Below are 25,794 nucleotides of genomic sequence, written 5' to 3' on the forward strand. Positions count from 1 at the left end.
AAGTGCAACACTATTTTATTTGATGTGTTTTATTTTATTTTTGAAGATATTTATGGTGTCGTCCGTCCGGATTACACCTGTATTTATGTTTGTATTAACAGATTGCACATGATATTTTTCTACCTGAGTTATGCTGTTCATACCAGATCATTTCCATAAATGTCTTTCACATCAGTGTGTTGAATTGTTAATTGTGTCGTGAATTTGCAGCTTCACAGTGTGAAGGAAGGGGGCGCTGTGGGTACATTTCTGCCATGGAGCAGGGCGGCTGCTCTGTTAATGTGAGGAATGAACACGTTTATCGTGGGTCCAAATCTTCCCGTTTAAAGTGGAAGGGCAGGAGTGACCGCTTTTACACTACAGGCATTATTAGAAATAGAGGCAAATAGATTAAATATAGAAAAAAAAAACAGAATAAAAGAAAAATTCAAAGTATTTTAGTTTACTTTTGCACTTAATTCTGTTTATTTACATTAAAATACATGTTTTAATTGTTATGTCTCTGCTACTTTTGCCATTTTCCTATAAAAAGTTGAGAAAAACAGTTCAGGTTCTGGCCTTAAACCTTTAATAGTTCTTATACCGTGCACAGTAGTGCACAGCTTGGGCTCATCAGGATGAGTCTTTAGCCCCCGCAGGTCCCCAGATATTCGCAGGTTTGATTCTTAACGCTGGATTCTGGAACGCTCCTGTTTGTCCTGTTTTAAAGGTTCAGTTCACTCTAAATTAAAAGGCGACTCAGACACAGACATAATAACTGCAAATAATTATGTAAGAAAATGCATGTGGGCTTTATTACATACCCAGAAAACTGCATCCTTCAATGCTGTGCAATGCAGATAAGTTTAAAAGAGTTTAAACTCCAACCCTGGTTCCAAAAATGTTGAGATGCTGAGTAAAATGTAAATAAGAGCAGAATGCAATGATTTGTAAACCTCATAAACTAATATTTGATTTGCAATAGAACACATAAAAGGAAGAAAAACTGTGAATACCTTTAAGCATTGATGGACTCTTGGTTAATCATCTGACCACAGAACAGTTTCCCAGTTTGTCCATTTTAAATGAGCTTTGGTTCAGAGAGGACGGCAGTGTTTCTGGATCATGTTCACACGTGGCTTCTTCTTTCCGTGACAGAGCTTTGACCTTGGATGGCACGGTGAGCCGTGTTCAGAGACGATGATTTCTGGAAGTGTTCCTGAGCCCATGCAGTGATTTCCATGTCACAATCACGTTTGTTTTTTAATGCAGAGCAGCCTGAGGCGCCTGAAGATCATCGGCTTCCAATATCAACTTTTGGACGTGTCTCTTGCATGCAGAGATGTCTCCAGATGATGGCATACTTGAAGTCTTCCCAATTTTATTGCTGGGGAACATTATTCTGAAATTGCTCCATAATTTGTAGATTCAACTTTACTTCTCCGAGGCTCTGCCTCTCTTAGGTGCTCTTTTTGTACTTAATCATGTTACTGATCCGATGCTAATGAGCCTAATTAGAGGCAACATGCTCCTGCACTTGTTTGTTTTTTGTACCACTCACTTTTCCAGCCTTTTGTTGCCCTTTTCCATAATTTGCAGCCATCAAGTTCCAGATGAGCTCAACATTTGACATGTTTTCCATGTTCAATTGTGAATAAAATATTAGTTTATGACGTTTGCAAATAATTACATTCTGCTCTTACTTAATATTTTACGCAGCGTCTCAACATTTTTGGAGTTTAAATTCCTTAACTTTTGCTTTTTCTGCACAACACTCCAGCCTTTTTGGTTATGAGCCTTCAAAGTTTTGGCACTTCCCCATCAGCTGAGGCTTTGGCTGACGTCCATAACGAGAAAACTCTGTGTTTGAGGATAAAGATGGCAAGAAGTAATCCTGAAGTAGAGTCATAGCCTCACAAATGCAACAACCGAGCAAAAAAAAAAACAGCTTGATGGGAGAAGCTGACACACTCCTGCAGGGTACAAGGGGCGTCCCTCGGTTTGAGCGTCTATTTATACTCTCACCCCCTTAATACGGAGAGCCGCGCACAGCTGCGGCTGTGACTACATTTGGAGCGACTCACGGCGGGGAAGGATCAGTGGGGAGGGACCGCCGGCAGAGGAAGGCACACGACGCGCTGTGCGTGTAAGTACATGATTCAAACACGCATGTAGCTGTTCATTCTGCATTTATTCCACCAAACAACGCGCATTTAGTCGGAGGCAGACGTCGGCTCGGAGCGAATTCGACTTTTCCGCCTGAAGTTACCTGTTAAAATCCCTCACCTGTTGGTCTGACCTGCTAAAGGTCGCGTTGCGCACTGAGCGGCACAGTGAGCCTGTAGATTATCTTCTTTATTATTACTAAAGCTTATTATATATGTGAAACATAACATGTTTTGCCTGTTTGCTGTTTTTTTTTTAAACTGAAAATTAGTTTGAATAATTCATAACCGAGTGAAACTACGGAATAATTGGAAATATCCCAGCATCTCATCGGTCTTCCAGGTTTGATGTGCTTGATGTAGTTTGTGAGATATGCGCAGTGTGAAAGCAGACCTGTCTACTGTTAACAGACTCCATCGTACTGGAAGCTGATGAGTGGATTACGGCGGGTGCATGAGAAATCTGCTCTTCCTGTCAGCTTTCCCACCACATGCCTGTGGTGTAGACAGAAATTAAAGGCTTCACCGTTAATCTGACAGCTGGACAATGCAACAGGACCCGTGAACCCATTCACATTGATGATTTATTATGATGGGCTCTCTTTGCGGTGCGCAGTATTCCTCCTTGAATTGGAGATCCATGGGCGGGTTTTTGTGCAGGTAGCTCAGCGGGGTAGCTGTAATTAGTTGGAGGCTTATTCCTGTCCCACCTTTTAATCTGGTTTACTCTGCTACTGGTGGACAGTTAGGTCATGTTTTTGCTTAATTTTGACATTTCTGCTCTTGTTTCAAAGTCAGTTTAGTGAGAAACTAATGACTGTTTCATAAACACAGGTGTCTAATGTAGTTAAATGATTCTAATCTATTTACTCATTTCAGTAGCCATTTGTTTAACCTTGTGGACATTGCACTGTAAAGGCCCCTGGCAGGAGGAAGAGAGTCGGTCCTCTGCAATCATCTATTGGCTGTATTTTAAATTTGTGTTAACTAGTGCTGCTGGATTAGAAGCCCATGATCCCTGCTGAGCCTCAATGGCGTTCTCCCCCTCCAATCATCAATCCTCCAGCTTGTCACATGACTTTTGCTGTGTCCAAAAGTGTGCCAACAAAAACATAAATGGGTGGTGTCGGTGGCTGTTTGGCTCCTCCTGGGTTTGTGCACACAGGTGAGCTCTCCTGGGTTTTGTTTAAAGGACACGTGCACGTGGGACTCCTTGAGCTGGTCGTCTCACTGCAGGATCGCTGCATCCACAGCTTGGCTAATTGTGCGCCTCTGTGGCGTGAATTATCTGGATAATCTGATTGTTTTCTCACGGGTCCGAGTCAGCAGACTTTTAAGATCTTTGCCCAGCTGCATTCATGCACTGTACCGGCTGAGAGTGGCGGTGAAACTGCTCAAATAAACGTAGAAGTTGCATCTTTCACTTTGTGGACTTTGCTGCCAACACTTTCATTCAGCTCTGCAGCAAACCCATCTGGTGCACTAAGTCTGTGGCTCGCGCCTCTTTGTTCCGGCTCCATTGTGCTTCCTGCAGCAGGAATGCTGACACCCACAGTTTGGAAAACACACAGACACATATTCAAACTCACATTTATGTTTGGACATATTCATGAGCCGCATCGCCTCTCATTTGCAACGATGGTCAGTTGCCAGTTGTTGAATGCAAATCGTGCCGCATTAGCCCTATTTATAAATGGTTTATAGCTTCAGGTTTTCATAGTGTTGTTGGCAACCATGCACCAAGCGACAGGCATTAAAAAAGTCTTGTTTGTAAAGTGTGTCTGTGTTGCCTGGGAACATGATATTTCAAACAGGTCATCACATGTTTGTTTAAACAGATTTGAAACCGTAGCAAATTAAATTTTCCCAGATAACTTGCTCTGTGCTGACTTTACAGCAGTGAAATGGACGATGCAGGCTGTTGGATAACAGTTGAAGTAGAATACAGGGAATCATTTAGCTTAAGCAACTTGCAGTTTTGTGGAAAATTTCAACAGGTCTGCAGGCTGTGTGCCACTGAGGCCTGTGGTGTTGAGTTTCAGTGCAAGGGGAGAGTCCTGCCTGGCACCCCAGACTGGTGCAGGTCATCTTACATCGGCCTGAGAACCAGGAAAGGAGGTAGGCCTCCATAAAGAATGCTTTTGCTACAAGTTCTCACTTTTTTTCCCCCATCAAAATGAATATTGAAGGCAACAGACTTGTGCTTTTTTTTAAGCATAAGCCACCAAATGACAGAACTGCCTCATTGGCATAATCAAGAGTCAGACTCTCAGTGAAAACCAGCTGTAATTTTCACATTTCTTTACGCCATAAACACAGACGTCACGTCGACGTGTGCAGGAAAGCCCTCTGGTGTTCACAGTGGAAAAAATATGTCACTGGAAGTGTGGGAGAGAAATGTCATGACATGGCCTAATTACATCGTGTGCTTTGTTGTTCGGTTCATATGAATATTGTTGGAGGTTAGAATGAGCTTGTTTATGATGATGGCGAGAGCGAGGCGCCGCCAAGGAAGATTGGGGCCTGGTTACGCACGCTTGTTATGATTTAAGACAGTATAAAGTCAGATTGCAAAATGAGGTCGTTGGAGATTTGTGAACATTCTGTAAGCACGTTGCTGTGATGACTGTTCAAATAAACTTCCCCAATGAAAGGCTGACCGACGCGGATTCGACTCCTTTTCTCCACAACAGAAGTAACAGTTTCTCTCTCAATATCAAGAGTTTTGGACTAAATTTGGGTCATCTGGAAAGTTGCAGGTGCCATCGCCATGGCAACCTTAACTGCCACTCAAAAACTCGCAGCTGATGGACGTTTAGTGATCAACAGCCTCTGTCGTGTCTCTTCTCGGCTTAAACATTTTTAAGCAGTCAGTTCTCTGGATTTCTCAGTTTTACTCTGTTTCTTAATATCTTTCAGGAAAACCTTCTCACTCACCGAGGAACAGACCTGGTTTCCGAACCCCCCCCCCGATGAGTGGAATCTATGAGCAAAACAAAGCAAGAAGTCTCTCGTTCTGATGGAACCTGAATTGTACTCCAAGAAAATCTGGCACCCATGTTTTGCCGTAGCTTAAAAGGGGAGGCCGAACACCCACGTGTCTGATTTTTCTTCCTTCACGCGCTGCAACAGTTCCAGGCGCAGATAAGTGTCTAAGTTCTTCTGAGGGACATGGACGCCGTGGAGAACCCGGTCCTGGAGCCCAGAGCCGAGCGGATCGCCCGCTACAAGGCTGAGAGGAGGCGAGAACTGGCTGAACGCTTTGCCAGCGTTGACGAGCTTCCCTCCAAGTGGGTGCGGCGGGACGGGAAAGAGACACAGGAGCCAGCGCCTCAGGCCCGTGGAGGGGTGTTTAACTCGGAGGGCCTCGGTGAAAGAGTGAACGGCAGAGCACAGGAGGTCACAAACGGAGTGGAGCCGGAGCCCAACCACCTGAAAAGGTGAGTAATGTCTGTAAACAGTGGCCAGCCACAACTCAATTGGGTTTGATTCAAGAACATTCACGGATTTCTGAGGTAACACACCTGAACGAGTTAAGCCTCATCAATAACCTTTGGTGGTTTGTTGTTGAAATCAGTCCCACAGAGAGTAGTTACAACTTAATAATATACTGTGACGGCTGGCTTTGGCACCTTGGCTGTGTTCGAAACCGCATACTTCTCCTACTACTCATACTACTCAAACTAATTTTAACTTTTTTTTAAGTTCCCGGATGCATACTAGATTCTCCGAAATGTTGGGTATGCATCATGAGGTTACTACTCATACTCAAACTACCCAAGATGCAACGTAACGTGACGTCGCCGATCGTCATTTCCTGTCAAAACGGCAGTTTCAAGCTAGCTACAACGAGGGTAGGTTCACTTCCTGTTTTCAAAACAAAAGCACCAATTGTATCGTAATGGCTTTCCCTATGATAAAAGGCAACGGGTATTTTATTTTGTGAAAATAACCGGAAGTGCGTTGCTCACTGCGGCTAGCTTTAGTAGCGCCGAATTCGTGGGAACAAAATTGTAAACAGCCGGTATTTTGTCAGGTTTTCAACACGTTGGGGATCTAAACGACTACTTTCTCACCTGAAAATGTTTCAAATGTTGCTAAAGTTTACAGAGTCTAGAGCTTAAGTGAAATCAGTTTCAGGCCGGCTGATTTCGGCTTGGGCAGGAGCGAAATGCATTGTGGGTAAATGATCTGTATACTGTCTGATCGATGAGTATGTAGTAGGCTGTTTCGAACACAACCCTTGTCTTCAAAGCTTAGTTCAACCGTCAGAAATCTGGGAGTGACCTTTGACCTTTGATCTGAGGTCGGACAAATAAATTAATCAGCACTAGTTTTCTCCAGCTGCGTCTCCTGGCCAAAGTTAAAACGTTTTTAAGTCGTCACGACCTTGAGAAAGCCATCCATGCCCTAATAAGTTCAAGGTAGACTATTACAATGCTCTTTATGTGGGCGTCTCCCAGTCTTCTCTCAGCCGCCTTCAGCTGGTGCAGAACGCTGCTGCCCGTCTTTTAACCAACACCAACAGACGTGTGCACATCACTCCTGTTCTTAACTCCCTCCATCGGCTTCCTGTCCTTTATAGAACTGATTTTAAACTTTTAATGTTGGTTTTTAAAGCTCTTAACGGCCTCGCCCCATCGTATTTATCTGAGCTTTTAACAGTCCTGGTAGAGCTCTGAGGTCAACAGATCAGTTTCTGCTGGAAGTGCCCAGGTCAGAATACAAACCCTGGGGTGAGCGAGCCTTTTCCCAAAGCTGCCCCCAGGCTCTGGAATAAGCCCCCCGTCCAGCTGCCTCTTATTTCTGACCTGGGCCTCTTCACATCTGGGCTAAAAACCTACTTATTTAGGATTGCTTTTAAAGGTTTAATACCCAGTAGTATGATGACACTTTTATCTTAATCGATTATGTTGTATTTAATTGCTTTCACTGTTCTTTTATTGTTTTTATTTGTTTTTACTTATTCTTCTCTTTATTTATTACCTTCTGTAAAGCACTTTGGTACACTGTAAGGATCGTCTGTAAAGGGCTGTATAAATAAAGTACATTTACATTTAATAGAGCCTGACCCAAACAGGATTTCTGAGGCTTGATCTGACAGAATTGACAACCTGTTACTCTCTGGCTTCTCCGAAAACTGTTGAACTTTCTAAAAATGTCATTTAGGAAACCAGTCTCGCCGTATTGTGAGCGCGCGGCTTTACTTTTGTACATGTGGCACAGACAGTTGCTGAGGGTGCTGAGCTATGGGCTTACACCCTTCTGAATGTTCCCGAGCATCTTCTCCTGGATGTAGAAAATATTCCATAGAGGCCATGCTGTATCTCTGGTTTTAGCTAAGAACTGGCTTGGTTTCCTACAGAAAGAGGCCCCCACAGAGCCACGTCATTACATCTCCTCAATGCATGTTTGACCCTGGTGTTTCCAAATGCTAACCAGTATTTATGAACACGCATGCAAACAGGATGTATACATGCTGTGCCCAGCAGGACCAATTAATGCCATTGTGAATTGCGTGATTAGGCCGTGTTCACAGACGCGACTTCTGTTATAAAAACTGATAAACAGCAGGAAAATGGGAGTTTTATTCATTGTTTTTCTCTTGAATGACTAAAAGCTCTGCTTCTCTGGTCTCTGCCAGCGGTCATTTTGATCATGTAAGAAATAACAGCCTGTGACTACGTTAAAGACACCACACATGGTAGAAACTATGTATTTTAGTCCTAACCATGATGTCTGTTAATCCTATCCAAGTAGTTTAGATTTCTAACCTAAGCAAGAGATCTTATTGCCTAAACTCAAATGTTTTGCTGTTGTTTAACCAGAAAAATAGTGCTCATTAAGATGATCAGGAAATACATCTTTTTCTGTCCCTGACCAAGAAGTATCTGTAGCAAATGAGGAGCGTGGTCCCCTCTACATGTCAAAAGATCCATCCATCTTCCCCCAAAAGTGTAAGAATTAAGATAAAAGTGTCTTTTATATCGATGTAATTTGACTCATTTTGTTGTGTAAACCCAACTATGAAGTGATGGTTGGTTAACAGATCAATCGAGTAAAAAAATAGACTAATTTTGTGTGTCGGACTCGTGTCCCATGATTGAAAGCCCTGCACATAATCGCGCCATACACCTCCCCTCTCTCCTTCCATATAAGGATATCCCCAGCAAACAACAACCGAAAAGGTCCCTCTTAACTTGGTTTGGAGACTTTACTTCCAAGACGTTTAAAGATAACCCCTTATCTACTCTCCAAAGATGTATGACCACCAAAGGATTAAATCCAGCTCTGCTGCACACCAGCCACACTGGAAAAAATGCCCCTCCAAAAATAAGTAAAAAAACAACAAATAAAAGACGTTTTTGCTTGAAATAAGCAAAAAAATCTGCCAATGGAACTAGTGAAAATCGGCTTGTCAAGATTTCTTGAAATAAGATGTGATATTTAGGACTTTTTAGATAAAAGTGATGTTGAAATTAGCTTAAAAACCTCTTCAAATGTACAAAAAAAGCTTGTTTCATATGATATGTGACTCAAAACAATTTGTTTTCAAGACTTTTTCATTTAACCAGATATTCAAGATGTATTGTCATCAGTACAAGTCCCTATATCTGGCTGAAATAGAACTTGTTAGGCAGTTGTGTCTGATATTAAGTGTAATGAGATATTTTGACTAGAAATGAGACAAATATACTTGGTAAGACTTTGATTTTTTTCCAGCCAGATGTACCAGATGTAGTAACATAGTTACCCTGTTATTGGTTGGCTCACTTGAGTAATATTCTGTACATGTTTGAACACACACAGGCGTCTAATGAAACAGATAAAAGTCCTGACGTTCCTCTACATGCGTGGTGAAAGAAGAGATTTATGTCTCATTCAGATCATTAAACCAAGATCACACCACACCTAATTATGGATGTGAGTGAAGTCCCGCTGATGTACTGTGGGAACCAGTAGTGAACATCATGAATGCCACATGGATGCCAAGGGTGTGTCTCTGATTTGCTTGGTTGTGGCCTGTTAAAGGAAACCCTTGAGAATGACATTTCCTCTGTGGAAATGCGGCTAATGAGTCATATTTAGAGTCAAACCATTGCGTACCAAATGATGACCTTTTCAGTAGTTTTAACTGGAGAACTTGTCTGCCCTTCGAGAGGCGCTTTAACCAGATAGAAGACGTGCTGGGTCAGTGTACAGTCTGGGAAAAATAATGGGGTTGGTCAACATTAAAAGTATGTAAAGCTACAGTGACACGCCTGTTAAGATGAAATGAAGGAACCTGTGATTGAGGGTAAGACGGGCTCTTTATTAACGTACACACTTCGTCAAACCAAAGCCAATAATAATAGCTGACCAGCATAGATGGAACCCTGTGAGGGTGAAAAAAAACCCACGTCTGTGTATCTTCTTGCCCGGGGAGCAGGTGCTTTGGGCCGAATTTGTCCAAACACCAATAAAAGCTCATTCCAGCTACATAACCCCCGATGACACTTGTCACACGCTTCCAGCTTTTTCACCTTGACATCGGTACACGTTGCTGGTATCGACTTTAAATAGACGAATGGATTGTTAGTATTTTGGCAACAGGGAAGCATCATAATAATAATCGCCACTCAGATGACGGCAGAACAGACATGTTGATGGGATCTTCTGAGCCATGAAAACGGTTTTATTTCCTTTAGTTTCAGGAATTAGCTTCCGTGGTAAAAGCCTTCTATTAGCACTTGTTCCATATTTATTTGTTTATTATATTTGTGCCTGTATTTAGTTGATGTAAGATTTTAAGTAGTGTTTGGAGCTTGATTTTAGCCTAATTTTAGTCCATGTATTGGTATTAATTTATAGGCATTATTATGTGCATGTTTTTGTTTTATAGCTAATTGAGTTAAAAAAAAAAACTTGAGTTATCCTCTAAACTAGTTCACATATGCTCACATGTTGGGCCAGGTCTTAATAGGTTGATATAACCTTAATAGGTTGCAGTTTAAATCTAACCAGGCAGGTTTTACCATCACCATTCTAACTCCTCTCCTCACTGGCAACTTCTCAGCAGCGCCAGATCCTTGACTTCACCAGTTGCTCTGTGGCCTTTGTTGCTAAATAAAACTGAGAGGTCTGAGTCAGTGGATCCCAGCAGGGGCTGATTCTTCTCTTGCATCTTGCTGTCTTGGTGTGAACCTTAAGAGAGAAGTCTGGCAGCACCTTAACTCAGATCGACTAATCCATTTCACCTTTCATCAGTGGAGTTGCATAGTTCTCTGCAGCATTCGGTGGAAAGTTTTAAGCTAGTTCTTTGTTTCTGAGAGTTCCCTTTCCCCCATATGCTACTCTCCTGCATCTTCACCTGCTTCCACTCATTCCCACCCCCTCCAGGCAGGGTTGCCAGGACTCTGCCAGCACACCGAGTGGGGAGGGGCACCCTGTTCCTCTCGGACTCGACGCCCCACAGCTCCACACTCGGGTGTCAGTAGGCCAGCTGAGAAGCGCCCTTTTGCAGCAGACGGAGGGTGGAGCACAGCCCGAGAGAGCGTAGGGTCATCTGCATGAGCGTGTGATCCAGCCTGTGTTTCTTTCTGAGAATATTTCCCTTCGTCTCAGCACCTTCTCCTCTTTCCCCTCCTTCCTGCTCTGTGTTTGTGGACGCCAACAGCGCCGACGCCGGGCGGGCCACGTCCTCTCTGGACCTGGCTGTGAAGCCGGGCTCTGAAGGGGGTCGGCGGCGCACCCGCCGCTACCTCTCTGGCGGGTCAAGCGGTGGTCGCAAGACCAGCGAACGCTTCAGGACGCAACCAATCACAGCCAATGAGATGGAGGAGAGCAGCGGGTCGGTTAAAACCAAACAAAATGCCGTTTGCAGTGGTTTGTTTTGCAGTGTTTCTGACTTTATGCATCACTGAGTTGGAGACGACAGTCAACAACCGCCTGGTGCTGAATAACACTTTCATTTCGTGGTGTTTTTTCCTACCTAACTTCACACTGATGGTAGTTTGTGCCTCATGTTTCACACTCCCATCAGAGCAAACTGTAACCCTTTGTCTCAGGTGTGGCACGTGCAGCAGCTTTACATATATATAAAAAAAAAAAAGAGTGGTGTGGTTTGCATGCGTTTATCATCCATCGTGACCTCTCACAGTGGCGGTTTATAGAGAATGCAAATTTGACACAGTATCCTGATTGTCTCAGCTGCAAACTGAAGCAGCATCTCAAGCCGAAGATTAAAGTTTATGTCGGCTCCCTGTTGATATTTCACCTGATAACATAATCTTCTGCCTTTTTAAAAAAAATCTTCCAGGCTTTTGGATGCAGAGGAAGAGGAGAACAAGAAAGGTAAAGCTTTCTCCTGCGTGTCTTTAACATTATGCGCTGCTACTGTGGGTTAATGCTGTTACATTAATGCACAGAAAGGGAAAATGTCACCGAATATCGTCACAGTGAGAATGACTGAAACAGGGAAATGTGAGATCTCATATCAAACAGGGTGTAAAGGGTGAGAGAAGGAGCATAAAGAGCAAAAAATATAAATGTAATGTGTTCTTAACTTCCAAAACAAACAGTGTGTGTTCCGGTTTGCAGTTGTCTCCGTATATTTATTCAGCAGCTCAAGGAATAAACATTTTATTTCAGGCTCACAATCAGTGATGACAGATTTATGTCTCATAAACCACACAGGCGTGATACTAAGTCAGTCCCACTCTACTGTGACCCCACCACACCATAAAGTCTCTACAGAGATTTACACTGAGTACGCCACCGTTTAACAGGCTGCAAGTAGCTTTTATTCCATTTTGATCATCTGTGAGTGTTATTTTCAAGCCATTAAATAATTGAAATGAGTCTCCGCAGCAGTCTGTGGTGGAAAAAGGACTCAATAATGTAAATGTAAGCTTTCTTGTAAGCCTTCTTGTAAGCCTTCTTGTGCGAAAGTTCCCTTTTTAGTATCACATGAAGTACAATACAGTGCAAATCAGAAGAAGTAAAAGATTCGAGTACAAATATTTGTATTGATATTAACGAGATCCTAAACCATTTAACTTCTTAGGGTTTGTACGCAGTCTGAGCATTAAGCTGCAGGAAATAGAAATAACTAAACTTTGTGCCCCTACAACAACCAGAGGCTGCGTCTGGGTTGGTATTTAGCATCGGTTTAAAAATGGTTTCCTCACCCGCGGCACCTGTCTTTGTTGCAAATTAAATCACAAGGTTCCCTTTAAGTGTTTTCACACGACTTAACATTTCACATCTTTTCCCTCGCAGCGGATGTGAAAACAGACGACAGAGCCGAAATGAGCGTGGCAGCCAAGATGTCTTTGTTCAAAGTGAGTCTTTCTGAGTCTCTGCACTTAAACAGGGTCTTATTTTCTCAGGATGTCGACAGAAACTCGTCTAACCACCACAGTCATTATGCATCACTGATATGGGTTGGCGATAAGGTTTTAGGAAGGATATTGAGCAGCTGCAGAGAAAGCTCTGTCTGTCAGAGCTCTGTCAGCTCAGCCTCACCTTACAGTCGCAGATTCATGGTGAGTCAGCGCTGATCGCGCAGAACTCAACCTGATCACGTGGAGGGAAAATGGACGGTCAAACAGGTGCCGTTTGGACTCGGACTCACAGTTTGGTTCCTGAATGTGTCTGATATTAAAAGATTTAGTTTGGCAAATGCACAGTGAGAACAGTCCTGATGCTTCTGTCTCCCACAGAAGTGAAGTGAAGTGAAGGGAAATTTATTTATATAGCACTTTTCAGCAACAAGGCGATCCAAAGTGCTTTACAACACAGAAATACAGAAATAAAAACATAAAAAAATCAAACACAGATACAGAACATCAATCAGGTAAATTGAGCTAATAGTAGGATTGGTATAACTATAACAGGTAATTTGAGTAAACTAACAAAAGCTAACAAACATGGATAAACTTTCCTCTAAGAGGAGGCATTTAAAAATATAGCTAATAACAGAACGGTTGATATAATGAATGATAACAAATCTTTAAAAGACTTTCATCTGAGAGGAAATATTAATACAGTGGTAATGGGTCTTAATAGACCATTTGAATATGACTAAGTTTAAGTTTTCCTCCTAGTGAAGTATTAATAAGATCAGAAACATGGATAAGCTTTCCTTTACGAGGAAGCATTTAAAGAGGATGAAACATTTCAGCTTCTGAACGCTTTTAGTCCCGAAGCATCGGGTGAAAATGTGCCAGATTCTGGAGTGCCATTAACAGCCAGCAGCTGTGTTATAATTAGCCTGCTGCCCGGCGGCGGCGGCCAGGGAGGTAACCAAAGCCGGCAGGTCTCTGGTTACACTGTGACCTGTGGAGCTGTCGTGTAGCAAGAAGCCAAGATGCTCCACCTTACAGCTTGCTGCTTTATTCCCGGCCACCCGAACCACTTCTCCTCCCTCCCACCGTCTGTTCATACAGAAATAATAGCAAACATCAGGAGGGGAGTTCCACTGCCATTTTCTGTGGCCTCCTCTTTACTTATTCAGCAGGTGGAGGCTGTCAGCTGAATGCTGGGGTCCACCTGCAGCTGAGTGTGTGCCCTGCAACATCTGAGGTGTTGATATTAACTCCCTGCCTCATCTGTAGGAGCTGGAGAAGACGGCTGCCCCCGAGGCCTCGGCCCTCCTGAAGCCTCGTTCAGCCAGCGTGTGTCATGAACGCAGGACGCGCCGTGGCAACGACCATCGCTTTCTTACTCAGCCAATCACCTGTGAAGAGATGGTGGCAGTCAGGTGGGGACAGATGCATTATTCAAACCAAAGCACATCTATACTAAAGACTATGTTTATGACTGAGCTTAAAGGGATAGTTTGCCTCTTTTGACATGAAGCTGTATGACATCCCATATAAGAAATATCATTTATTAAATTTGACTTACCCCCTGCTGCGTCCTGTGAGCAGAGTTCCAGCCTCGTTTTGGAGTTGATGAAGGTAGTCCAGCTAGTTGGCTGGGGCTACAAAAATAAAGCGTTTTGCTTCTATAAACAATATGCGTTCAAAAGAGTAATACATTTGCATCACAAAATCGTTCTCCAGGAAAAAGTCAGACCTCACAATCGCTTGGCCCTATTTTCTCTCCCTTCGTATCACTGCCTGCTGTGTAGACCGTATGAAAATGTTCATAAATGATATTACTAATATGGGATGTCATACAGATTAATGTCAAAAGAGGCGAACTATCCCTTTAAGTAGCATTGTGTTATCACTTTCACAGGGATGTGATTGGATGTGGAACAGTCTTATGTACAGCAAACTACTAATATGTGTCTGTATCATATAAACTAAACCAACACGTTCAGATTAGTATTCAAAATTAACAACCCGTCATGGGGAAGGTTCCATATTCTGACTGATAACATATTCCTGGATGATGCACATGAGACTGTTTGGACAGCTTGATCTTTTATTGCCAAGTTGGAAAAGGCATGAATGGACTTTGAGGAGAGCCGAAGTAAAAAAACAAAACAAAAAAAAAAAAAAAAAAAAATGCCTTGAATATGGCGGCCCTCTCTTATAAGTTCTGTCTGGCTAAAAGTCAGGACACAAAACTTGAGAAGACATTTGACAAAACAAAACCTAATTTAAGCTTTAACATCTGTTGAATAGTTTCATTATTGCATCCTTTTTTATTACATTGTACTCTCAGATGAGCAGATGTCAGCTTAAAAGCAGGTAGTGGGGAACACCTAGAACAGAGTTACCGGTGCACTTCTGCACATTTTGATATATTTACATGTTCATTCAGAGAGGACGAATTCCACCTAACAAGGAAGTCGCATGAATTTGACTGATTTGACTGCATGGACCGAGGTCGCATTTAAAAAAAGAAATCGGCTCTGATTTGGGCCACGTTTGACATGCAGTCGTTTTCAGCCCGGTCATGTTACATGATCATTTTCACAGGAGCGTGTAGTTTTTGTTTGTGAAGCCAGTTAACACGGACCTTTGAATCATTCAAGCATAAAAAAGACTCCTAACTCAAGGAATGCACCAGTGTTGAGTCCACACACATCAGACAATTTGGCAAAGAAGCCATTTTAAATTGGATCTTCAGGCACTTTGTTCCCAGCAGCCTGTCACAAAGACACATCATTTGTTCCCATTTCTTTAGCTGCAACTGTGAAAAACAGCAAAGATAACACAGTGTGACAGACAGAAAACAGGATTTCTGCAGCAACAAGGTGATTCCCAAAGAGCTGTTAGCTGAAAACTTGGCATATCTCAGCATGGTGTGCAGCGTGTCCTTAAAACATTTGAGGAAACTGGACAAGTGGAGGACAGAAGAAGAAGTGTCAGGCCTAAAGAACTATCTCCAGCAGATGAACAGGATCTGAAAGTGATGTCCTTAAAGAGGAAAACATCCAGCAAAGACCTGACACAGGAGCTGAGAGATGCATCTGGACCTTCAGCTGATCCATCTGCTGTTGGCCCAAGCCTCATCAGAAATGGGCTCCATGGAAGGGTGGCTGTCAAGAAGCCGTTCTTAACACGGAACAAAAGGCAGCCCACATCCAAAGAAGAGCTTTGGGATGTCCTTCAAGAAGCCTGGAGAACTATTCCTGAAGACTCCTTAAAGAAAGGACAGAAAGCTCGTCTGAGAGGGTTCAGGCCTCAGACCAGATATTCACTCTCAAGCTTGTTAGAATGGTCCAAACTTCTTGTTTTTTTTGCCTTACACAGTGTATTTCCGTTATTTTTTTGCACATTTCCTGTTTTCTTGTCAATATATAAAGAAATGAGGTAAGCCAACACGTTTGCATGATAATGCAAATGCTTCTAAGCGGTTGGAAAGTAAACCTCGGTAGTAGCTCCTGGTCTGATTTAAAGCACTCGGACAGAATTAAATTGTACATTCAGTGGAGACTATTTTCAGATGAACATTTGGTGCTCTACAGTTGTATTACCAGCTGCAGGATGGAGTGTGTTGGATTAAAAATAAACTACAGTGTGAAATGGGTTCATGGCATTGAAGGAACATGGCGCCCAGAGCAGCGATGTGACTCATTGTCTTTTTCAGGCAGACTCCCAAAACAGATCAGTGACACAGAGGCTTAAGAAACATCAGAAATATTAGACTAATGTGCATGTTTGTCTGTTTTTTGTTTCCTGCAGCGTTCCCACACCAGCGGAGGACCATTCTGTGCAGACTGAATCAGTCGAAGACAGCGATGAAAGCTGCAAGATGAGCATGAGTGAGAAGCTGGCCCTCTTCAACAACCTGTCCCTGCCCACGAAGCAGGGGCCCAGCCTGACCGATGGGCCCCCGGAGAGACGAAGGCAGAAGGGGGCTCGATATCGCACGCAGCCCATCACTGTGGAGGAGGTCAGTCTGGTGAGTTGGAAAATACTAAGTTAATGTAAATGTAAATATACTTTATTTATACAGCCCTTTACAGACAATCCTTACGGTGTACCAAAGTGCTTTACAGCCGGTAATGAATAAAGAGAAGAAGAAGTAAAAACAATAAAAGAAACAGTGAAAGCAACAAAATACAACAAAATCGATTAAGATAAAAGTGTCATCATTATCATATCAAAAGCCATCCTAAATAAGTAGGTTTTTAGGCCCAGGTCAGAAATAAGACGCAGCTGGACGGGGGGCTTATTCCAGAGCCTGGGGGCAGCTTTGGGAAAAGGCCCCAGGGTTTGTATTCTGACCTGGGCACTTCCAGCAGAAACTGATCTGTTGACCTCAGAGCTCTACCAGGACTGTTAAAAGCTCAGATGAATACGATGGGGCGAGGCCGTTAAGAGCTTAAAAAAACCAACATTAAAAGTTTAAAATCAGTTCTATAAAGGACAGGAAGCCAATGGAGGGAGTTAAGAACAGGAGTGATGTGCACACGTCTGTTGGTGTTGGTTAAAAGACGGGCAGCAGCGTTCTGCACCAGCTGAAGGCGGCTGAGAGAAGACTGGGAGATGCCAACATAAAGCGCATTGCAATAGTCTGACCTTGAACTTATTAGGACGTGGATGGCTTTCTCAAGGTCATGACGACTTAAAAACATTTTAACTTTGGCCAAGAGACGCAGCTGGAAAAAACTAGTCCTGATTAATTTGTTTGTCCAACCTCAGATCAAAGGTCAAAGGTCACTCCCAGATTTCTGACGGTTGAACTAAGCTTTGAAGACAATGCATTCAGTTTTGTCATCATTTAAATGAAGAAGATTTTTGGTCAACCACTGCTTAATAGCAGCAATGCAATTAAACAAAGAACATTGTGCTCTGTTACTATTTGACTTCAATGGTAGATAAATTTGTAAATCGTCTGCATAACAGTGGAAAAAAAGGCTATAATTGGTTGTGCTAGCATGTACAATGAGAAGAGGATAGGGCCAAGAATAGATCCTTGAGGGACTCCACAGGAGAGAGTAGCACTGGAAGAGGAAAGGTCACCAACCATAATGGAAAAGGTTCTACTAAGTAGTGGAAAGAAAGTAAAATGCTCACATGCTCCATAATCAATGAGACAAATGGAAAAAAAGAAGCTGCTTTGCTTTTGAAATGTTTGTCACGTTCTTGTCTTTCTTTAGCTTCAAAAAGGTCCCGTTCAGCTCCCCGCCTTCAGTTTGTCTCGTCGTCTGTCCGACAGACAGCAGACCTCGTCCGTCAACCTGAAGCCCAGTGAGGTGCGTCTCTCACAACCAAAACCCGACGCTGGACCAGGGTCCACAGAGCACGACCTGCAGGGTTACAGCTCTGAGTCGAGTTTGAAAGGAATCCTGAAGAAGAGCCGCTCTGCAGGCTCGGGGTGGAGCAGAACGGAGGGCGGCCTGATGGACGCCCCGCTCGGTCATGAACAGAACGGTGGAAGCAGCGAAGAAGCAGAGATGCACGGGGTGGACGTCACCGAGAGGCAGGACGTCTCTGCAGCACCGCGGAGACGGAGATGCGAGGCTTCGGGTGCGGAGGGAGGCTCGGTGACTGCGGCTCCCTGGAGGCAGAGGTCTCGAAACAGGAGGGAAAATAATGCCTGCGTACCAATAAGAGCCTTATCAGAGCAGGACGCTCCTCAGGAGGAGAGGCCCTGCCAAGCCTCCCCACAGGAGCAGGACTTTTCCTCTGTGGGAAACTGTTTGGACACGGCTGCGAGAGTCCTGTGAGTCCAGTAAAAAAAGCTCGATGTGCTGATATGGACTGTATCTTCTGCTCTGATTACGATAGTCTGGAAATGTATAGAAGAATATTATTATTCAGGGTGCTTGCGCAAGTCTTGAAAGTCTTAATAAGTATGGAATTTTGAAGCACTGTTTTCCAGACCTTGAAAAGTCTTGAATTTTGTGTGAAAGTCTTAATAAAGTATGGAAAATAAATGTATGGTAGAATTTTACAGTATGCTCAAAGGCATTGTGAAATGAGAAATAGGAAGGTAGGCTATAAAACTATAATTTTACTAACTGGTCACGTACTGTATTAGCCTAATGGGATGAGATGTGAGTGAAGAGACTGATTTCTACATACATTCATCCATCCATTCATTTTTTTTTATAGATAGTTTTTGTGACACTTGTTTGATGTGAAATTCATGTCCTTGTGATTTTCATGTTTTGAAACATTTTCATCAGTAAAAGCATAATTTACTATGAATAATACATTTGTTCATTGAATACTAGCCTATAAAAATGAACATTTCTAATAAACACAGTTGGTACAATCTCACCCAATGAAGTAGGCAGTAGGCACACAAGTTACAAGTACATAAAGTTAAGGTCTTGGGGAAGAAAAGTATCAGTTTTAAAAAAAGTCTGGAATTTTAATTTGGAAAAAGAGCAAGCACCCTGTTATTATTTTCTATTATTATAGAAAGAATATTCGCTTTATAGAGGTCGACCATACAAATATTACCCATCATCACTGTTTAAAAAAACGATTTTTGCCGTAATTTATTTATTTATGGTTCATATTGTGATGTATCTGTCAAAAAGGCAAGAAGAGCAAGAGCGTGAGATGAAGGTGGAGGAAGAGAACACCGCCGCAGAGGATGTTCAGGTCGTCCCTGCAGACTGCACACCTGAACTGCAGGAGACCACCAACACAAGCAGACGTAAAGTAAGAAGCAGAAACTGATGCCTTTTACCTCCTACCTCCCGTTTAATGCCATCGAGCAAGCAGGAAAAACAACTGGAGATTCAAGCTAATGTTTCTGTTTAAAATGGTTAAAGGATTACAGACCACTAGCACACATTCTCCTTGTGGTGTTGGAGGTTAGTGGGTTCATCCTTCCTGCCAGATTTAGATTTATATGGTGGTTGGATTTGGCTGTTTGTCATGCCATTGAAACCTGATCCGGCATCTCTTAACAGTAGCCTTCTTAGCTTTGCTATGTGCTAAATCTCTTGATAATATATTCAGACTACCATAGTTGCTGTAGACAGTAAACAGACTGATTATTTGGTGGTTAAACATTGGACCGTTTATCTATCCTGTTACTTTGTGCCTCATTTGATGTTTTTGTGATTTTAATTTTATTCTGCCCTCATGTTATTTTTTTGTAGGAAGGATCCCAAAACCCTAATCTGGAGAGAGTCGGCCCTCACTGCTGGGTAAGCTCTAATGATTCAAAGTCCACTGATCCTCCTTGATCCCCATCATGAAAATGTAGACTACTTTTAAACAGCTTTAGCCTCCTCATGTCTCTTCTCTCCCAGGAGCCTGTCTTTGCCTCTGTCTATTCTATCAATACGCCCCAATATATCATGTGTTTCAATCAGGTAATTGTGTGAGCCGCTGCATGGCAGGTTAATCGCTGCTTCTTTTTCTTTTGGAGTGTTTTGAATGCAGTGAGAAGTTTTCTTTTGTTTTTGTCGTTGTCATCCCACACAAACAGGTGGATGTGATTTTTTTATTTATTTTTTTATTTTTTTGCAGCTGATGTGTGAAGTTTCACTCGTGCTATGAGCAATCTCTGTCACCTAAGGAGTTATTTTTTGCATCAAAGCTGTGCTTCTGTATGTGAGATGTTACAGGTGTTTCGTTTCACGCTCAAAGTTCTGTTGAACTTGTAATTTCCAGACTTTTGTTTGGTCAAATTTGAACCTCTTGTACTTGACATGTTTGTTTGATGCCTCGTTCTTTGTTTTCCTTTGATCGTGCACATCTCCAAATGAGTCTCCCGCCCTACATTACAGAAGCCCCCTGTCATTATCCGTGTGTTTTGTTTCCACTTCTTCCTCAGACTAACCTGTCATTTGAGGCTCAAGAGGTCTTCTCCCCCACAAAGAACCCGACTCAGCCTCAGTGGAGACAGAAGGTGATACAGGCCTGCTTTTTCATTGCTTATAGGAGATCATCTGTGTCCTTATGGGTCAATTTGTTGCACTGTGCAGGCTAAAGGAGCAGAACACGAGCTTCAGGAGGACAAAGGTGAAGAGGGGAAAACACAGCAGGAAAGCAAAGAGCAGGAGGATGAACTCGGTGCCAAGAGAGGTGAGTTTGGCCCCTCTGGTTTTCACTCTTCAGTCTGCTGGATTTATGTTTATCTTTCTGTGTTTGCAACCTCCAGGTCTCGGATTTCCCGAGTCAGACAGCATTGATACGTCTTGTGAGAAGACCCACGTTACTGAAGCTCCGACATGCTTGTATGAAGGTAAGAGCAGCTTAAGCCAATAAATACAGGGCCGAGTTTAGAAGATGAATATATATATATATATATATATATATATATATATATTTGTGTAATTATTCATAAGTGTGTCTCCACTGTAGCCCCACAGAGCGCATCGCTCACTGAGCCTTCACAGGAGGTCGAGGAGGAGACGCCTGCTGATGCATCCAACACGGTAGATGGAGCTTTTTGTGGTGGTCAGTGTCCTCCTGCTTGCGTCCCCACACCCTGCGGCGGCGTTTCTGCCTCAGAGGGTGAGCAGGACCTGGCCGTCCTCTGCCAGAGCAACGCACCCATGTGAGTAAAGATTACACGATTAGGATGCAGGTGGAAGAAAAAGGCAGCAGCATGTGTTGTTGTGTCAGAGAATTAGGTAAAACCAAAACTACAAGAGGTGCCACAAAGGTGCATTTCACTACAATTGATGCAAAAAACTGAAATCTAATTTTGGAGAAATTAGGGCTGGGCGCGTTAACTCGTTATTATCGCGTTAATCATTTAACACCAATAAATATTTTATCGCGCATTAACGCAGGTTTTATTATTGTAAAAGTCTGTTGCTTTCTGCTGCGGATCCACCAAACATGGAGAAGGGTACGGAACCTATACTCGGCCATTTTCATTTTAGAGTTGGACATCACTGATACAGGTGCTCCTCGGTCTCTGTGTGAAGCTCACTGAGCTAACTGGCGCTACTTCCTGTTTTACTTTTTTCAACATAAAAGCACGTATTCCAAAATAAATTTTAAAAAAAAACCTGCATTTACAGCCAAGTTGAATTGTCTTCTCACCGTAGTAGTTCCAGTCTAAAATATCACTTAAAGGCAAAACACACAACAGGAAACAGACAGTGGAGCGAGGCTTCTACATAAAAACTACAGAAAGATGCTGATGTTAAAAGTGTGTTTGCACAACAAATGTTATGGCACTTTCATTCATATGGCAGCACGTTTAAAATAAAACTAAATGCTAAAAGCTATACACTACTTTTGAATTCATTTTTGGATTTTGCGTACAAATGCGATTAATCGTGATTAATCAGGGAAATCATTTGATTAATTAGATTAAAAATGTTAATCGTTGCCCAGCCCTAGAAGAAATATCTTAAATCAAGCCAACGTATGATTATTTTTTATCTGACAAGATATTTCTTCTTCCCGGGATGTTTTTATCCGAGAGAGCATTTCACTTACATCAGCACTTTGGTCCTTAAACAGAACAAAACTGCAAATTATTCTTAGATATGTTCGTAGTAACTGGACAAATGTACTTGTTTTAAGCCTGTTCTCTAGTTTCAAGGTAACTGAGGCAAGACAATTTGACTTTGTTGTTCTGTTGGCAGATGATTTTGCTTATTTCAAGTAACATATTCCCCAATTTATAACTTTTTTTAATCGTAACAGAAAGCTGAGATTCAGCCTTTGAGCCAATATATTTGTCTTTCACATCTGCATGCACATGTTGACAGAGTGATGTTTGAGCTAATGCTATAAATGCTCCAGTGTGTTAAATCATTTCTGATGTTTCTCCATTAAAACATGGTTCAGGATCACAAATGAGTTCAATTTGAAGCAGAGAATTTGGGGATCCTATATGTTTATAATTGCTTTGTTTTTTTTCTTTACTGTTGATTGATTAATACATCATTGGATTTATTTGACGTGATGTGATAATTATGACACTTAATTTTGTATGAGTTGTGGTTTTATTCTTACCTGTGCTATAGGAATACTGGTTATATATTCTGTTATTGCATATTATTACTCTTTCTATCATCAAAAAACAGGATTTAACTGTCAACTTGGAGCATTTTTTAACTTCTTTAAATCAAACTGAAGCTAATAGCTGCTGCCCAGTGAGCAATAGATTGTTTATAAGAATTGTGGAAATATTGAGAAATACCATCACGACTGCTAGTTTTCTCCCATATGACCGAATAATTTAAAATAGTTGTATCAATCATTGAGTGGTTTAAAACAAATTATCACATTTTATGAATTCTTCTTGAGTTTTTGGGCAAATACTAAATTGTAGTAAAACACACCATTTTCCTAACTACTAACTATCTTCAGAGATGCTTAAAAGATCCTTTTCATGAATCCTTTAAGACCGTAGGCCTCGTTTTAATCTATCAACCTCCTCTGCCTCTGAAGAAACCAGAAATAAAACCCATTTAAGAGGTTTCGCCTTCAAACTTATATCAATTGCCAATTTTGCCCTCGTGTTAATCAATATTTTCTAAAGAAATGTGTTGAAAACGTTGTTGCAACGCAAGGTTTTAAAGGTTTGAATGATGCATATGTCTTAAATCTTTGGTTATCAGACTCTTGGACTGCAGATTTTCTTAATTTGAACAATAAGACTGAACTTGACTGACTTTTCGAAATGTCAGCACACTTCAGAGGATCCTCACGGATAAAAGAAGGTGGGATCTCTGGATTGTCTGTATATGTTCATGCCGTGTCTGTGTGCAGACTGACCTCGGCAGTCGCGGAGCACAGGCGAGCGGTGCGTCCGTCCCGGCGGACTCAGGGCTCAAGGAACCCTCTGAGGGCTCTGGCGGCCAGAGAAGACATCAGGCAGGACTACATGGGGGAAAGAGTCAACACGGCTACTGAGGAGAGGCAGCAAGCAGAGAAAAGTGAGTGGACTTTCTTTTAACCCTCCTGTTGTCTTGCGGGTCAAAAGTGAGCCACTACCATGTTTAGCTGTAGAAAAAATACCTTAAACTATCTTTTTCCAACTTGAAATTTTATGATTTTTCCTAAAGGGACATTAGAAAAAGTCATATTTTATTTTTGTTTATGTTTCCATGTGTGCTGTACACCACTAGGGTACAAAGATTGTCTTATGGGTCATTTTTGACCCTTTTACCTTTCAATATAATTAATTCAGAAGTAATTACTTCACATTTATATAATATCAATAATAAATCTTTATTATGTAAAAGAAAACAAGAAAACTGTTGGTCCAACTGACAGTTGGTTTGTGGTAATAAAAAAAAAGTGTAATCCTGTAAACTGGTGATTGTCTTTTTGTATTGTGTAACAAAAAATACATGATAAAAAATGTATTGAATTGAGTTGAATAGATAAATAACAGGTAGTTTCGAAATGCAAAATAGATTTTGGATTTAAAATTCAATTAAGTTGCTTTATTTTGGGGCTTTGGTAGGGCGAGTCATTTTTTACCCGTAGGACAAGGGGAGTAAACAGATGATCATCTACATCATGTGTATTCCTGACTCTCTGCAGAGTGTATGAACCCTTCTGAAGCAGATTCCCATCCGGTCTCATCTGACTTCATCTGCTCCTCGCACGCTGAGACGGCCAACTCTTCCCCTCCCTTCAGCAGCTTGATGCTCGTTCACATCAAAGGTCAGGGAGCATTTTGTTCCTCTCTGTGTGGGATGATCAGTGAGTGCTCCGGTGATTTATTTATTATTTTTAACAAGTGTCTGTTATGATGACAGGTAGGCGGGATGTCCAGGTCCGGCTGGTCGAGCCCTCGGCACCGTCTCTGAACAGTGGAGACTGCTTCCTGCTGGTCGCTCCGGAGCATTGCATTGTGTGGAATGGAGAGTTTGCCAACGAGCAGGAGAGAGCCAAGGTATCAATGAAGACAAAAAAACGTGCTGTGATCTTCTTTCTATGTTCATGATAAACTTATGTCGCCGTAGAATTGCAGGACTTGAGTGTATACACATTGGAAAAAATGCCCCTCCAAAAATAAGTAAAAAAAACAACAAATACAAGACGTTTTTGCTTGAAATAAGCAAAAAAAATCTGCCAATGGAACTAGTGAAAATCAGCTTGTCAAGATTTCTTGAAATAAGATGTGATATTTAGGACTTTTGAGAGGACTTTTACCTCTTCAAATGGAAAAAAATCTTGTTTCATATGATATGTGACTCAAAACAATTTGTTTTCAAGACTTTTTCATTTAACAAGATATTCCAGATGTATTGTCTTCAAACAAGTCCCTATATCTGGCTGAAATAGTACTTGTTAGGCAGTTGTGTCTTATATTAAGTGTAATGAGATATTTGGACTAGAAATGAGACCAATATACTTGGTAAGACTTTGATTTTTTCCAGTGCATGCCAAATGGCACACGAAGTGGGCTGAAAATCAGTGGCAACAGGTCTGATGGAGCCTCAACATTATTGAAGCAGTGTGGAATCATGTTGGTAAAGCACATATTTACCATGTGCCCCTTTGAGAGTGGGATTACAACATTTTGTTCTTCAGGCTTCAGAGCTGGCCTCCATCATCCAGAGAAGGGGGGATCTTGGCTGTCTGGCCTCGCAGGTTGTCCACCTGGAGGAGGGCCTGAACTCTGACGGCAGTGTGGCTGCAGACTTCTGGAGTCTCCTGGGGGGAAGAACACAGTACAGAGGTCCAAATGTGTATACAGTTTATACGCATCAATTATAAGCTAATCATACAATTATGTGTACTGCAACAGACACGGTTAATATGTGATGTACAAACCATTAAAACCATTGTTTGATTGTTTCTCCCCTCAGGAGCTGGTGCACCAGAGGAGGATGAGCTCTTTGAGCAGGGAGTGGTGGAGTCCAACTGTGTGTACAGGCTGGTGGACAACAGGCTGGTGCCTCATGAGGCCTGGGCTTCCATCCCCAGCAGCTCCCTGTTGGGCTCCACAGAGGTCAGGGTCTCAGATTCTCATTTCTGTTCCGTGCGCTGCTTCTCAAACTTGGGATGATTCAAACTTCAGGAGGGGTTTAATCTTGTAGCACCCAAGCATATGAATAATCATTGAAAAAATCATTTTGGCTCTTCTTGCATCTTTTTGGGTGGAAATAAACCAATATTTTTGGAATTTTTTTGGATTTGGGCTATTTTTGATCATTTTAGAACAGACCACCGCAAAGCAGAGTGTAATTCACTGACCCAAGAAAATGATTGCTGTGACAACTGTCGGCACATAAAATGTAATGTAAAAAAATATTACACATGAATGTAAATAATGTATGTAAATTTAAAAAATCAAATAATGTAATCATGTAAAT

General features: G+C 42.0%; 1 protein-coding gene across 1 annotated transcript in view; it reads left to right on the forward strand.

Annotated features, from left to right (window-relative positions):
• Window positions 1-2,032: 2,032 nt before the first annotated feature.
• svilc (supervillin c) overlaps window positions 2,033-25,794 on the forward strand; it is a 30,889-nt gene continuing 7,127 nt past the window's right edge. The window contains exons 1-21 of the mRNA XM_075453584.1: window positions 2,033-2,125; window positions 5,064-5,584; window positions 10,524-10,679; window positions 10,801-10,974; window positions 11,443-11,477; window positions 12,405-12,466; window positions 13,742-13,887; window positions 16,268-16,487; window positions 17,689-18,254; window positions 19,081-19,204; window positions 19,651-19,698; window positions 19,804-19,866; window positions 20,331-20,405; window positions 20,482-20,581; window positions 20,658-20,741; window positions 20,861-21,056; window positions 23,234-23,400; window positions 24,014-24,136; window positions 24,232-24,368; window positions 25,010-25,157; window positions 25,288-25,430. Of these exons, the coding sequence (XP_075309699.1) occupies window positions 5,316-5,584; window positions 10,524-10,679; window positions 10,801-10,974; window positions 11,443-11,477; window positions 12,405-12,466; window positions 13,742-13,887; window positions 16,268-16,487; window positions 17,689-18,254; window positions 19,081-19,204; window positions 19,651-19,698; window positions 19,804-19,866; window positions 20,331-20,405; window positions 20,482-20,581; window positions 20,658-20,741; window positions 20,861-21,056; window positions 23,234-23,400; window positions 24,014-24,136; window positions 24,232-24,368; window positions 25,010-25,157; window positions 25,288-25,430 (3,036 nt within the window). The 5' untranslated portion in view covers window positions 2,033-2,125; window positions 5,064-5,315. The remainder of the gene's footprint in view (window positions 2,126-5,063; window positions 5,585-10,523; window positions 10,680-10,800; window positions 10,975-11,442; window positions 11,478-12,404; window positions 12,467-13,741; window positions 13,888-16,267; window positions 16,488-17,688; window positions 18,255-19,080; window positions 19,205-19,650; window positions 19,699-19,803; window positions 19,867-20,330; window positions 20,406-20,481; window positions 20,582-20,657; window positions 20,742-20,860; window positions 21,057-23,233; window positions 23,401-24,013; window positions 24,137-24,231; window positions 24,369-25,009; window positions 25,158-25,287; window positions 25,431-25,794) is intronic.

This window comes from Odontesthes bonariensis, chromosome 21, assembly GCF_027942865.1.
Source record: "Odontesthes bonariensis isolate fOdoBon6 chromosome 21, fOdoBon6.hap1, whole genome shotgun sequence".
NCBI lineage: Eukaryota > Metazoa > Chordata > Actinopteri > Atheriniformes > Atherinopsidae > Odontesthes > Odontesthes bonariensis.